General features: G+C 36.1%; 1 protein-coding gene across 1 annotated transcript in view; it reads right to left on the bottom strand.

Annotated features, from left to right (window-relative positions):
• Positions 1-12,684, bottom strand: part of RNF126 (ring finger protein 126) — a 30,018-nt gene extending 17,334 nt beyond the window's left edge. Inside the window, exons 1-2 of the mRNA XM_067473495.1 lie at positions 12,549-12,684; positions 5,627-5,685 (exon numbers count right to left, since the gene is read on the bottom strand). Coding sequence (XP_067329596.1) covers positions 5,627-5,685; positions 12,549-12,623 — 134 coding nt within the window. The 5' untranslated portion in view covers positions 12,624-12,684. The remainder of the gene's footprint in view (positions 1-5,626; positions 5,686-12,548) is intronic.
• Between the last annotated feature and the right edge of the window lie 4,019 nt (positions 12,685-16,703).

Genomic DNA, 16,703 nt, shown 5'->3' on the forward strand with positions numbered 1-16,703 from the left:
TCAAGTCGCTCCTGACACGACCAAAAAAATAATAATTCGAAAACACATCACACAGTCCTAGATGCTTGGGAAGTGTTCGACTTGTGATTTTGTGATATGAAATCCATCGCATTTCCTGTGACATACTGTGCCTTTGTGTCAGTAAAATAATATTAATAATAATAATAATAATAATAATAACAACAACTTTATTTATACCCCGCCACCATCTCCCCGAAGGGACTCAGGGCGGCTTACATGAGGCCAAGCCCATCAAATACAAATGCAACAGTACATCAACAAACAACCAAGCAAATAAAACAATATAAATAATACAGTTGAACATTTAAGCAAAAAAAAAAAAACTTTATAGCAGGGCCAGATGTAGATTAAAAGTTTAAAACTATCTATCTATATCTGTCTACCTATCAGTCTGTCTGTCTGTCTGTCTGTCTATCTATCTATCTATCTATCTATCTATCAGTCTAGCTATCTATCAGTCCATCTGTCTGTCTGTCTGTCTGTCTATCTATCTAGCAATCATTTTATCTATTGTCGAAGGCTTCCACGGCTGGAATCACTGGGTTGTTGTAGGTTTCTCGGGCTATATGGCCATGTTCTAGGAGCATTCTCTCCTGATGTTTCACCTGTATCTACGGCAGGCATCCTCAGAGGTTGTGAGGTCACAACCTTTGAGGATGCCTGCCATATTTATTTATTTATTTATTTAAAGGTTTTGTATACCGACCTTCTCACCTCTTTTGAGGGACTCAGACCAGTTTCCAACCATAAAATCACATACAGTCAGTAAAACAACATAATTCAAATTACAATAACACATTAAAACAGCAAATATATTCAATAACTACAATGGTCAGTCGTCATACTAAAATCGATTGTACATCATCTTCCATCCATATCTCACTCATCGAATGCCTGTCTCCATAACCACGTCTTCACCTGTTTCCTGAATGTCAGGATAGAAGGGGCGGTTGCCATAGATGCAAGCGAAATGTCAGGAGACAATGCTTCTAGAACATGGCCATATAGCCCGAAAAACCTACAACAACCCAATCATTCTGTCTGTCTATCTGTCTGTCTATCTGTCTATCTATCTATCTATCTATCTATCTCTGTCTATCTGTCTATCTATCTCTGTCTATCTGTCTATCTATCTATCTATCTATCTATCTATCTATCTATCTATTTCTGTCTGTCTATCTATCTGTCTATCTATCTATCTATCTATCTATCTCTGTCTATCTGTCTATCTATCTATCTATCTATCTATCTATCAGACTATCTATCTATTTTACACATTTATTTACGACATTTATACCCTGCCTTTCTCAACCCCGAAGGGGACTCAGGGTGGCCTTGCAAAGGTAACAATTCAATGACATATATTAATTCATCAGTAAATAAACAAAAACGTTGAAACCGAACTCATTAAAAACATAGCATTAAAAACATCAATTAAAATCATATTCCAGTCTGAGTTGTTATTATATTAATTGATAGTCTCATATTGCACTACCTCCATTACTGGCCTAAAGTCTGATCCCAGAGCCATGTTTTCCATTTTTTCCTGAAGGTCAGGAGGGATGGGGCAGATCTAATTTCACTGGGGAAGGAGTTCCATAGGTGAGGGGCCACCACTGAGAAGGCCCTGTCCATTGTCCACACCAGTCGTGCTTGCGAGTGGGTTGGGACTGAGAGCAGGGCCTCCCCCGACAATTAACCTCCTCTGGAATGTGTCCAGAGGAGAGCGACTAAAATGATAAAAGGTCTGGAGAACAAGCCCTATGAGGAGCGGCTAAAGGAGCTGGGCATGTTTAGCCTGAAGAAGAGAAGGCTGAGAGGGTATATGATAGCCATGTATAAATATGTGACAGGAAGCCACAGGGAGGAGGGAGCAAGCTTGTTTTCTGCTTCCCTGGAGACTAGGACGCGGAACAATGGCTTCAAACTACAAGAGAGGAGATTCCATCTGAACATGAGGAAGAACTTCCTGACTGTGAGAGCCGTTCAGCAGTGGAACTCTCTGCCCCGGAGTGGTGGAGGCTCCTTCTTTGGAAGCTTTTAAACAGAGGCTGGATGGCCATCTGTCAGGGGTGATTTGAATGCAATATTCCTGCTTCTTGGCAGGGGGTTGGACTGGATGGCCCATGAGGTCTCTTCCAACTCTTTGATTCTATGATTCTAGGTGGGTCATAGAAGGAGATATGTTTGGACAGGTAAACTGGGACAGAACCATTTAGGGCTTTGTAGGCTAAAGCCAGCACTTTGGATTGTGCTCGGAAGCAGACTGGCAGCCAGTGGAGCAGACGTAACATGAATCTGTCTGCCACACGTTGACCATTTGGCAAGCTTGACAGTTCAAATGGTGTCAAACCACATCCATTCTATCATGACACAATGTAACATGACAACGTTTGTTCCTGGATCATCAATGTCATTTCCTAATCATTAAAACATAGAGGGAAAGTGTATCAAACTGTAAAAACTTTGTTTTTTGCGGGAGGGACATTGTGCAGCAGATTTTGCTCTCGTTTTTCAATGAGACTCAGTATCGAGTCTCAACCAATTCAATGCAGTTTGTGCCACAAAAACAAAGTTTCTGGAGTAGAATAACGACTTTCAAAGTAAGGACCACGCAATTAAAAATAGTAACACTTTTAAACCAGGAACAGATTTATTTTTCAATTTTTGTTACATAGTGTTGCTATTATTATTATTACATATATACTAGAGCATAAACCTAGTTTTTTAGCCCTTTCTTAAGGTTGAAAAAGCCCCCTCTCGGCTTATACTCGAGTCAAAGTTATTTATTATTTTACTCTGTTATTATTTTATTACATTTACTATTTTACTCTATTATTACATTTACATTATTTTACTCTATTGTTATTTTTATTACATTTATTATTTTTCTCTATTTATTATTATTATTATTACATTTACTTTCTTTGACTCCCTTATTATTTTTATTACATTTATTCTTCTTTGCTATTTATTATTATTATTACATTTATTATTTTACTCTATTTATTATTATTTTTTATTATATTTATTATTTTACTCTATTTATTGGTATCTATTTTTATTTTTAAATTTACCAGAGCTGCTGCATTTCCTACCCCTGGCTTATACTCGAGTCAATATGTTTTCCCAGTTTTCTGTGCTAAAATTAGGTGCTTCGGGTTTTATTTGGGTCAGCTTATACTCGAGTATATACAGTATGTTTATTTTTACTCCGCTTCAATCAAATGTATTTTAATAATGTACCCTGCCTCTTCTAATGTCTATGAGGCTGGGTGGCCATCTGCCAGGAGGGATTGGATAGTGTCTTCCTGAATGATAGAATGGAACTGGACTGCAAGGGCCCTTGGGGTCCCTTCCAATCTAGGTGGGTAATAAAAAAGCATTATTATTATTATTATTATTATTATTATTATTATTATTATTAAATACAATATAAAATAATAAAATATTTTAATGATGCAACCTGTCTCAGTGAGAGGTGGGTAAAGAAAAAGCATAGTAATAACATCTACACAAATGACCAGCCACTGCCAGAAGGGACAGAGAGTTTCATCTATGCTGATGATCGTGCCATTACTGCTCAAGCAGGGAGCTTTGAGATGGTAGAACAGAAGCTCTCCGAAGCTCTAGGTGCTCTTACTGCCTATTACAGGGAAAACCAGCTGATCCCCAACCCATCCAAAACACAGACATGTGCCTTTCATCTCAAGAACAGACAAGCATCCCGAGCTCTGAAGATCACCTGGGAAGGAATCCCACTGGAGCATTGCAGCGCACCCAAATACCTGGGAGTCACTCTGGACCATGCTCTTACCTACAAGAAGCACTGCCTGAACATCAAGCAAAAAGTGGGTGCTAGAAACAATATCATATGAAAGCTGACTGGCACAACCTGGGGATCACAACCAGATACAGTGAAGACATCTGCCCTTGCGCTGTGCTACTCTGCTGCTGAGTATGCATGCCCAGTGTGGAACACATCTCACCATACTAAAACAGTGGATGTGGCTCTTAATGAGACATGCCGCATTATCACGGGGTGTCTGCGCCCTACACCACTGGAGAAATTACACTGCTTAGCCGGTATTGCACCACCTGACATCCGCCGGGAAGTAGCAGCCAATAGTGAAAGAACCAAGGCAGAGACATCTCCAGCTCATCCCGTTTGGGTATCAGCCAGCACGTCAACGACTTAAATCTAGAAATAGTTTTCTAAGATCTACAGAGACACTCGCTGGAACACCTCAGCAAGCGAGAGTCCAAAAGTGGCAGGCTCAAACCCAGCACCTTAACCAATGGCTGATACCAAATGATATCCGGAAGACTGGGAGACTTGGAAGGCACTTGGAAGGCACTGAACAGACTGTGCTCTGGCACCACGAGATGCAGAGCCAACCTTCAGAAATGGGGCCACAAAGTGGAAGCCACAACATGCGAGTGTGGAGAGGAGCAAACCACTGACCACCTGCTGCAATGCAACCTGAGCCCTGCTACATGCACAATGGAGGACCTTCTTGCAGCAACACCGGAAGCACTCCAAGTGGCCAGATACTGGTCAAAGGACATTTAACCAACTACCAAACTCGCAAGTTTTGTATTTTTCTGTTTGTTTGCTTTGTTCTGTTAGAAATGCAATATAATGGACTTGTTGCTCTGACACAACAAATAAAAGTGGGACCACCAATACCAAAAACACAGCAGCGACCACTATATCAAATAAGAAAGTAAAATATATATAATAATAGAATAAGATAATGCATATAATGTACAATATAAAATAAAATAAAACAAAATATTATATATCCAATATAAAATGAAATATAAAATATAATATAAACAACTATATAATAAAATAAAATAAAACAATGTTTCCTATAAAAATAAAACAAAGCAAAGTATAATATATAAAATATAAAATAATAAAATGAAACATAATCTATAATATAGAAAATAGAAAAAGATAAAACATAACGTACGATATCAACAGAAAAGAAAACGTAAAATAGAATACATAAAATATAAAATGAAACATAAAATATAATATATAGGTAAAGGTAGTCCCCTGGCATTAAGTGCAGTCATGTCTAACTCTGGGGTGTGGTGCTCATCTCCATTTCTAAGCTGAAGAGCCAGCGTTGTCCGTAGACACCTCCAAGGTCATGTGGCCGGCATGACTGCATGGAGCGCCGTTACCTTCCCGCCGGAGCGGTACCTATTGATCTACTCACATTTGCATGTTTTCAAACTGCTAGGTTGGCAGAAGCTAGGGCTGACAGCGGAAGCTCACGCCGCTCCCCGGAATCGAACCTGCGACCTTTCGATCAACAAGCTCAGCAGCTCAGTGCTTTAACCCATTGCGCCACCGGGGGCTCCTTATAATATATACAACAATGTAATAAAACAAAATCTAAAAAATAGAATACAACATAAAACAAAACAAAATAAATCTAATAATTGTTCTCACTCTTTCGATATTACACCTTAATTCACCTATGAAACAACCCAATAAAAAGTTCAATGACAAAATAAAATAAAATAAAACAAAACAAACAGCTCAACCATTCCATGCATTCGTTCCAAGTGAAAGGAAGGGCATTGTCACCTAGACTCCTCCGGAAGCTCTTCTATGAAGCCAGATTCACACCTTGGGCAAATGTAGTCCTGTAGAAGAAAACAGCAACCATTAAGACCATAAAAAAAAAGCGTGGAAAGTAAAAAATGTGGGAGATGATTTTGTCATCAAGCTCTAATTCCCCAGATCCATGGCAAATGACATTCACTCAATGGTAGAGATGAAACCAAAAGTAAACACGAAGGGATACCAAGGGCTCAATCTAGATTTATATCCAGGTCTTCCCAATATAGTAACTTGGAACCAAAGGCAACCCAGTCCTGGGAGAAAAGAAGGGTGCAAATAATTGATATTAATACTAAAAATAACTATTAAACTCTACTTTGCAGCTATAAGAATTGAACTAGCATTTCCATCCATAAAAAACAGATATTTAAAGCAGGAAAATTCCCCAAATTCCTTAAGATTTGAAAGTGGTTTGAATTTGAATTCTTGTTTGAACATAGAAAGCAATGGTTGACTACTACCACTACTACTATTATTATTATATCCTGCTTTTGCTTTGACATTGAAGTCCTGTTCGGCTATGGATGACGTTATTATTATTATTATTATTATATACCACTTTTCTCTCTTGAGAGATTATTATTATTATTATTATTATTATTATATTCTGCTTTTCTCTTGATTGAGAGATTGTAATACTAATATTATCTCTCTATAGCAAAAAGGAGAATATAATAATAATAATAATAATATAATCTCAATCATGAGAAAAGCAGGATATAAATATAATAACAATAATAATTTTCAGTCAAGAGAGAAAAGTATATAATAATAATAATAATAATAATAATCTTAATCCAGAGAGAAAAGCAGGATATATTAATATTAATAATAATATCTCTCAATCAAAAGAGAAAGGCGGGATATAATAATATTGCTGACATTATTATTACTGATGATATTTTTATTGATAGTATTCTTATTATGACTGATGTCATTACTGCAGAAATTAATCGCAGTGTGGGCATAATTCTGTTTTTTAATATTTTGCTATATTTCTACATTGTAGGTTTTTAAATTGCCTTGCTTTAAAGGGGCTGGGCTGCTTTTGGGTCTCAATCCAGAGAGAAAAGCAGAATATAATATTAATGTTAATAAAAATAACAATAGTAGTAATTCTCAATCAAGAGAGAAAAACAGGATGTAATTATAACATCACGAATATTAATATCAGCAACAATAGCACTAATTAAAATATCAGCAATAACATCACTAATCATAATATTAACAATAAAAACACTATTAATATTAACACTAATAACATCAGCAATAATATCAATAAGAATACTATCAGTAATAACAACAACCATATCACTGTGTTCTCAAAGGTTTTCATGGCTGGAATCACTGGGTTGCTTTGAGTTTTCTCAGCTGTATGGCCATGTTGTAGAAGCATTCTCTCCTGACATTTTGCCTGCATCTATGGCAGACATCCTCAGGGGTTGCGAGGTTTGTTGGAAACAAGGCAAGTGGGGTTTATATATCTGTGGAATGATGTCCAGGGTGGGAGAAAGAACTCTTGTCTGTTGGAGCAAGTGTGAACACTACAATTGGCCACCTTGATTAGCATTGAACAGCCTGGCAGATTCAAGGCTCGGCTGTTTCCTGCCTTGGAGAATCCTTTGTTGGGAGGCAATTAGCTGTCCCTGTCTGGAATTCCCCAGTTTCTTGATTGTTGCCCTTTATTTACTGATCTTTGTCCCAGTCTTGCAGCTCTTCAGATATCTGAGGTGGAGTATCTATTGGCCTGTAGAGCCAATCAATATTTATGCTCATGGATTTCAATGGCTTCTCTGTGTAGTCTGACATGGTAGTTGGGAAAGTGGTCCAGCATTTCTGTGTTCTCCAATAATATGCTGTGTCCAGGTTGGTTCATCAGGTGCTCAGCTATTGCTAACTTCTCTGGCTGGATTAATCTGCAGTGCCTTTGCTGTTCCTTGATTCGTGTTTGGGCACTGTTTGGGATTCCCAAACAACAAACGGGGAATCCATGGGGAGACAAAGGATTCCCCTAGGCAGGAAGCAGCCAGGTGTTGAAGCTGCAAGGCCATTCAAAGCTAATCAAGCTGGCCAATGGCAACATTCCCACTTGCCTCAAACAAGCAAGAGTTATTTCTCCCACCCTGGATATTATTCCTTACATTTACTTAGGCTATCCCTCGTTGTCCAAGTAGGATTGTCTTCCAAGATCGGTGTACTGGGTCCGTAGGTGACTGTGGAGCCCTATTCTTGATCTGCATCTTCTCCCGCAGTGAGGGCATTGGTTTCTAGGTGGAAGGTGGTCTCAGTCGGGGTTGGCTTGACACGCCTTCCTCTTGATATGTTTCTCTCTTTCACCCTCCATTCGTGACTCTTCAAATTCTACAGCACTGCTGGTCACAGCTGACCTCCAGCTGGAGCGCTCAAGGGCCAGAGCTTTCCAGATCTCAATGTCTATGCCAGAGCTTTTAAGGTTGGCTTTGAGCCCATCTTTAAATCCCTTTTCCTGTCCTCCAACATTCAGTTTTCCATTCTTGAGTTCGGAGTAGAGCAACTGCTTTGGGAGACGGTGGTCAGGCATCCGGACAACGTGGCCGGTCCAGCGGAGTTGGTGGCGGAGGACCATCGCTTCAGTGCTGGTGGTCTTTGCTTCTTCCAGCATGCTGACGTTTGTCCGCTTATCATCCCAAGAGATTTGCAGGATTTTCCGGAGGCAGCGCTGATGGAATCGTTCCAGGAGTTGCATGTGACGCCTGTAGACAGTCCATGTCTCGCAGGCGTATCGCAGGGTTGGGAGGACAATAGCTTTATAAACAAGCACCTTGGTCTCCCTACGGATGTCCCAGTCCTGAAACACTCTCAGCTTCATTCGGAAAAATGCTGCACTCGCAGAGCTCAGGCGGTGTTGTATTTCAGTGTCGATGTTGACTTTTGTGGAGAGGTGGCTGCCAAGGTAGTGGAAATTATCAACATTTTCTAATGTTACACCATTAAGATGTATCTCTGGCATTGGAGAGGGATGGGCTGGTTGCTACTGGAACAGCACTTTGGTTTTCTCGATGTTCAATGACAGCCCGAGCTTCCATAAGTTCAATGACAGCCCGAGCTTCTCATATGCTTCTGCAAAGGTGTTTAGAGTGGCTTGTAAATCTTCTTCTGAATGTGCACAGACGACATTGTCATCAGCATACTGGAGTTCTATAACAGATGTTGTTGTAACCTTGGTTTTGGCTTTCAGTCTGCTAAGGTTAAACAGCTTGCCATCTGTCCGATAGATGATTTCCACTCCGGTGGGAAGCTTCCCGTCAACAAGGTGAAGTATCATAGCGATGAAGATGGAAAATAAAGTTGGGACAGTAACACATCCCTGTTTTTATTCCACAGGTATATAAATCTCACTTGCCTCATTTCCAACAGACCTCACAACCTCTGAGGATGCCTGCCATAGATGTGGGCGAAACGTCAAGAGAGAATGCTTCTGGAACATGGCCATACAGTCCGGAAAACTCATAACAACCCAATAATATCAATAATAATATCAGCAATAATTTCACTAATGAGATCACTAATAATATCAACAATATCACTCAAAACAGTAACAGTCCTAATATCAACAATATCAATAATAATACAGCTAGCCATAATAATATTAATAAGGGTAAGAATGCTATCACTAATAATAATATCAACGTATTGTTGAAGGCCGGAATCACTACCTCAGAGGTAGTGTGACCTCACTACCTCTGAGGATGCTTGCCATAGATGCAGGCGAAACGTCAGGAGAGAATGCCTCTAGAACATGGCCATATAGCCCAGAAAACCTACGACAACCCAATAATAATATCAGTAACAATATCACTCATAACATTAATAGCTCATAATATCAATACTAAAGCGATCATTAACATCAATAATGATATTGTTGAAGGCTTTCATGGCCGGAATCACTGTGTCGTTGTAGGTTTTTTGGGCTAGATGGCCATGTTCTAGAGGCATTCTCTCCTGACGTTTCGCCTCCCTACCTCTGAGGATGCTTGCCATAGATGCAGGCGAAAAGTCAGGAGAGAATGCCTCTAGAACATGGCCATATATCCCGAAAAAACCTACAACAACCCAATAATAATATCAGCAACAATATTACTCATAACAATAATAGCTCATAATAACAATACTAAAGTGATCATTAACATCAATAATTATATTTTCGAAGGCTTTCATGGCCAGAATCACTGTACTGTTGTAGGTTTTTCGGGCTAGATGGCCATGTTCTAGAAGCATTCTCTCCTGACGTTTCGCCTGCATCTACGGTAAGCATCCTCAGAGGTAGTAACCTCACTACCTCTGAGGATGCTTGCCATAGATGCAGGCGAAAAGTCAGGAGAGAATGCCTCTAGAACATGGCCATATATCCCGAAAAAAACTACAACAACCCAATAATAATATCAGCAACAATATCACTCTAACATTAATAGCTCATAATATCAATACTAAAGTGATCATTAACATCATAATGATATTGTCGAAGACTTTCATGGCCGGAATCACTGGGTTGTTGTAGGTTTTTCGAGCTATATGGCCATGTTCTAGAGGCATTCTCTCCTGACGTTTCGCCTCACTACCTCTGAGGATGCTTGCCATAGATGCAGGCGAAATGTCAGGAGAGAATGCCTCTAGAACATGGCCATATAGCCCGAAAAAAACCTACAACAACCCAATAATAACATCAGCAACAATATCACTCATAACAATAATAGCTCATAATATCAATACTAAAGCGATCATTAACATCAATAATGATATTGTCGAAGGCTTTCATGGCCGGAATCACTGGGTTCTTGTAGGTTTTTCGAGCTATATGGCCATGTTCTAGAAGCATTCTCTCCTGACGTTTTGCCTGCATCTATGGCAAGCATCCTCAGAGGTAGTGACGTCTGAGGATATTACTCATAACATTAATAGCTCATAATATCAATACTAAAGCGATCATTAACATCAATAATGATATTGTCGAAGGCTTTCATGGCCGGAATCACTGGGTTGTAGTTTTTTCGTGCTTCTAGAACATATGGCCATGTTCTAGAAGCATGGTCTCCTGACGTTCCGCCTGCATCTATGGCAAACATCCTCAAATTATGACATCTCTTAAAATTTTTATTTATTTTTATTTATTTATATACCGCTTTTCTCAGCCCTCAGGCGACTCAAAGCGGTGAACAACCTCAATACAAAACATCACGAGACAAGTATAGGGCAATTAAAAACAATTGTAACATATAATGTAAATAGGGGATTAATAGGTTTCATTCGAGAGAGAGAGAAATGCAGAAAAATCCCTAAAACTAATAACTAAAATTAATTAAAACCAATAACAAACAATAATCTCCCCCCTCCCCTCCAAACAAACCCCCAATTTGATTGTGATTTGAAGCGGAATGAAGATGTAAAATAAATGGAGAGTGCGTTGTCGAAGGCTTTCGTGGCCGGAATCACTGGGTTACAGTTTGTCTGGAAATGCTCTAGAAGCATTCTCTCCTGACGTTTCGCCTGCATCTACGGCAAGCATCCTCATAACATTAATAGCTCATAATATCAATACTAAAGCAATCATTAACATCAATAATGATATTGTTGAAGGCTTTCATGGCCAGAATCATTGGGTTGTTGTAGGTTTTTCGAGCTATATGGCCATGTTCTAGAGGCATTCTCTCCTGACGTTTCGCCTCCCTACCTCTGAGGATGCTTGCCATAGATGCAGGCGAAAAGTCAGGAGAGAATGCTTCTAGAACATGGCCATATATCCCAAAAAAACCTACAACAACCCAATAATAATATCAGCAACAATATTACTCATAACAATAATAGCTCATAATATCAATACTAAAGCAATCATTAACATCAATAATGATATTGTCGAAGGCTTTCATGGCCAGAATCATTGGGTTGTTGTAGGTTTTTCGAGCTATATGGCCATGTTCTAGAAGCATTCTCTCCTGACGTTTCGCCTGCATCTATGGCAAGCATCCTCAGAAGTAGTGATATTACCTCCTCATATTACATCCTCAGAGGTTGCTGATATTATTATTATATTTCTTATTCTATTTTATTTTCCTGAGTCACAAAAGAAGTACAGATTGCATATCCTTGCTATAGAATAAAATAAAGTCTATTTTATTCTATTTCCATCGCAAAAAAGGAGGGAGGGAGAAAAAGCCCTGAAATTATGACATCTCTTTAAAAATATAATGTAAGTAGGGGATTAATAGGTTTCATTCGAGAGAGAGAGAGAGAGAGAGAGAAAACACAGGAAAAATCCCTAAAACTAATAACTAAAATTAATTAAAACCAATGACAAACAATAATCTCCCCCCTCCAAACAAACCCTCAATTTGATTGTGATTTGAAGCAGAATGAAGATGTAAAATAAACGGAGAGTGCGTTGTTGAAGGATTTCGTGGCCGGAATCACTGGGTTACAGTTTGTCTGGAAATGCTCTAGAAGCATTCTCTCCTGACGTTTCGCCTGCATCTACGGCAAGCATCCTCAACCTCTGAGGATGCTTGCCATCGATGTAGGCGAAACGTCAGGAGAGAATGCTTCTAGAAGAAGAAAAACCTACAACAACCCCTCTATGATATCAATAAAAGTAAGAATACTCTCAATCATATCACTCCAGCAACAGTATCCCTGATGATAATAATAATGTCTCTAGTAATGAGAGGGCCAAGAACCATGTCAGGAAGACGATCCCTCATGAGGATCATGTCACTCTTCCCGGGGGGTGATGGGAGCTGCAGTCCCGCTCGCTTGGAAGAGAAGGAGGCCTAGTCTCCAGGGATACTGGGAGGGAGAGTAGGGTGGGGGGTGATAGGCCTGGCCCTGCCCGCCTGCTTTCCTGTGAGCGCCTCACCGGCAGCCGCGGGGCGATCTCGGCCGAGCAGCAATGGCAGAAGAAGCGTCCCGGCTGTGGGGAGGCCTCCGCCATTTTTCCGCCGCCGCCGCCGCTTCCTCTTCCGCCCCCAAGGGGAGGGGAGAGGGCCGCGACGACGCTCTTGCGTCATCCACATGACGCCCCTTTGACGTCACCACGCGCCACCTACGGCGGCCCACCAGGGACCTACACTAACTGCCCAGTGAATAATGGGGATCATCCGGATCATGGGGATCATAATAATAATAATAATAATAATAATAATAATAATAATAATAATAATAATAATAATAATAATGTCCTGGAGAATCAGATGATGATAATAACGATTTTATGATTATATATTAATAATGTCCTGGAGAATCAGCTAATCATAATATAATAATAATAATAATAATAATAATAATAATAATAATGTCCTGGAGAATCAGATGATGTTAATAACAATTTTATGATTATATATTAATAATGTCCTGGAGAATCAGCTAATAATAATAATAATAATAATAATAATAATAATAATAATATAATGTTCTGGATAATCAGATGATGATAATAACAATTCTAATGATTATATATTAATAATGTCCTGGAGAATCAGATAATAATTAATAATAATAATAATAATAATAATAATATAATGTTCTGGATAATCAGATGATGATAATAACAATTCTAATGATTATATATTAATAATGTCCTGGAGAATCAGCTAATAATAATAATAATAATAATATAATAATAATAATAATATAATGTCCTGGAGAATCAGATGATGATAATAACAATTCTAATGATTATATATTAATAATGTCCTGGAGAATCAGATAATAATTAATAATAATAATAATAATAATATAATGTTCTGGATAATCAGATGATGATAATAACAATTTTATGATTATATATTAATAATGTCCTGGAGAATCAGCTAATAATAATAATAATAATAATAATAATATAATAATAATATAATGTCCTGGAGAATCAGATGATGATAATAACAATTCTAATGATTATATATTAATAATGTCCTGGAGAATCAGATAATAATTAATAATAATAATAATAATAATAATAATATAATGTTCTGGATAATCAGATGATGATAATAACAATTCTAATGATTATATATTAATAATGTCCTGGAGAATCAGATAATAATTAATAATAATAATAATAATAATAATAATATAATGTTCTGGATAATCAGATGATGATAATAACAATTCTAATGATTATATATTAATAATGTCCTGGAGAATCAGCTAATAATAATAATAATAATAATATAATAATAATAATAATAATATAATGTCCTGGAGAATCAGATGATGATAATAACAATTCTAATGATTATATATTAATAATGTCCTGGAGAATCAGATAATAATTAATAATAATAATAATAATATAATGTTCTGGATAATCAGATGATGATAATAACAATTTTATGATTATATATTAATAATGTCCTGGAGAATCAGCTAATAATAATAATAATAATAATAATAATATAATAATAATATAATGTTCTGGATAATCAGATGATGATAATAACAATTCTAATGATTATATATTAATAATGTCCTGGAGAATCAGATAATAATTAATAATAATAATAATAATAATAATATAATGTTCTGGATAATCAGATGATGATAATAACAATTCTAATGATTATATATTAATAATGTCCTGGAGAATCAGCTAATAATAATAATAATAATAATATAATAATAATAATAATAATATAATGTCCTGGAGAATCAGATGATGATAATAACAATTCTAATGATTATATATTAATAATGTCCTGGAGAATCAGATAATAATTAATAATAATAATAATAATATAATGTTCTGGATAATCAGATGATGATAATAACAATTTTATGATTATATATTAATAATGTCCTGGAGAATCAGCTAATAATAATAATAATAATAATAATAATATAATAATAATATAATGTCCTGGAGAATCAGATGATGATAATAACAATTCTAATGATTATATATTAATAATGTCCTGGAGAATCAGATAATAATTAATAATAATAATAATAATAATAATATAATGTTCTGGATAATCAGATGATGATAATAACAATTCTAATGATTATATATTAATAATGTCCTGGAGAATCAGATAATAATTAATAATAATAATAATAATAATAATATAATGTTCTGGATAATCAGATGATGATAATAACAATTTTATGATTATATATTAATAATGTCCTGGAGAATCAGCTAATAATAATAATAATAATAATAATAATAATATAATAATAATAATATAATGTCCTGGAGAATCAGATGATGATAATAACAATTCTAATGATTATATATTAATAATGTCCTGGAGAATCAGCTAATAATAATAATAATAATAATAATAATAATAATAATAATAATATAATGTTCTGGATAATCAGATGATGATAATAACAATTCTAATGATTATATATTAATAATGTCCTGGAGAATCAGATAATAATAATAATATTAATAATAATAATAATGTTCTGGATAATCAGATGATGATAATAACAATTCTAATGATTATATATTAATAATGTCCTGGAGAATCAGATAATAATAATAATATTAATAATAATAATAATATAACAATGTTCTGGATAATCAGCTAATCATAATATAATAATAATAATAATAATAATAATAATGTCCTGGAGAATCAGCTAATCATAATATGAATATAATAATATTTTTATATTATTATTATTAATAATATAATAATAATACCCTGGAGAATCATATGATGATGATGATGATAATGATGTCCTGGAGAATCAGCTAATAATAATAATATTATAATAATATAATGAATATAATAATAATAATGCCCTGGTAAATAATAATAATAATAATAATAATAATAATAATAATATGATGATGATGATTATAATGATGATGATGATGATGATGATGATAATTATGTCATAGAATCAAAGAGTTGGAAGAGACCTCATGGGCCATCCAGTCCAACCCCCTCCCAAGAAGCAGGAATATTGCATTCAAATCACCCCTGACAGATGGCCATCCAGCCTCTGTTTAAAAGCTACCAAAGAAGGAGCCTCCACCACACTCCGGGGCAGAGAGTTCCACTGCTGAATGGCTCTCACAGTCAGGAAGTTCTTCCTCATTTTCAGATGGAATCACCTTTCTTGTGGTTTGAAGCCATTGTTCTGCGTCCTAGTCTCCAGGGAAGCAGAAAACAAGCTTGCTCCCTCCTCCCTGTGACTTCCTCTCACATATTTATACATGGCTATCATATCTCCTCTCGGCCTTCTCTTCTTCAGGCTAAACATGCCCAGCTCCTTAAGCCGCTCCTCATAGGGCTTGTTCTCCAGACCCTTGATCATTTTAGTCGCCCTCCTCTGGACACATTCCAGCTTGTCAACATCTCCCTTCAATTGCGGTGCCCAGAAATGGACACAATATTCCAAGTGTGGTCTAACCAAGGCAGAACAGAGGGGTAGCATGACTTCCCTGGATCTAGACACTATGCTCCTATTGATGATGATGATAATGATATCCTGGAGAATCAGCTAATAATAATAATAATAATAATAATAATAATAAGAAGAAGAAGAAGAAGAAGAAGAAGAAGAAGAAGATGATGATGATAATGTTCTGGAGAATCAGATAATACTAATATGAATATAATATTATAATACAATATAATATAATATTATGATTTATTATCATTATGACTATAATACTAATGTCCTGGAGAATCAGCTAATCATAATAATATGTAATAATATTGTAATAATGAATATAATAATAATGCCCTGGAGAATCATATGATGAAGATGATAATAATAATGATGTTGTCCTGGAGAATCAGCTAATAATATATATAATAATATTGTAATAATTAATATAATAATAATAATGCCCTGGAGAGTCTGATGATAATGATGATGATGATGATGTCCTGGAGAATCAGCTAATAATAATAATAATAATAATATAATGAATATAATAATAATGCCCTGGAGAATCATATGATGATTAAGATGAAGGTGATGAATCAGATAATAATGCCCTGGAGAATCAATGATAATAATATTAATAAGTAATAATGTTGATGATGCC

This window comes from Anolis sagrei, chromosome X (genome assembly GCF_037176765.1).
Source record: "Anolis sagrei isolate rAnoSag1 chromosome X, rAnoSag1.mat, whole genome shotgun sequence".
Taxonomy (NCBI): Eukaryota; Metazoa; Chordata; class Lepidosauria; order Squamata; family Dactyloidae; genus Anolis; species Anolis sagrei.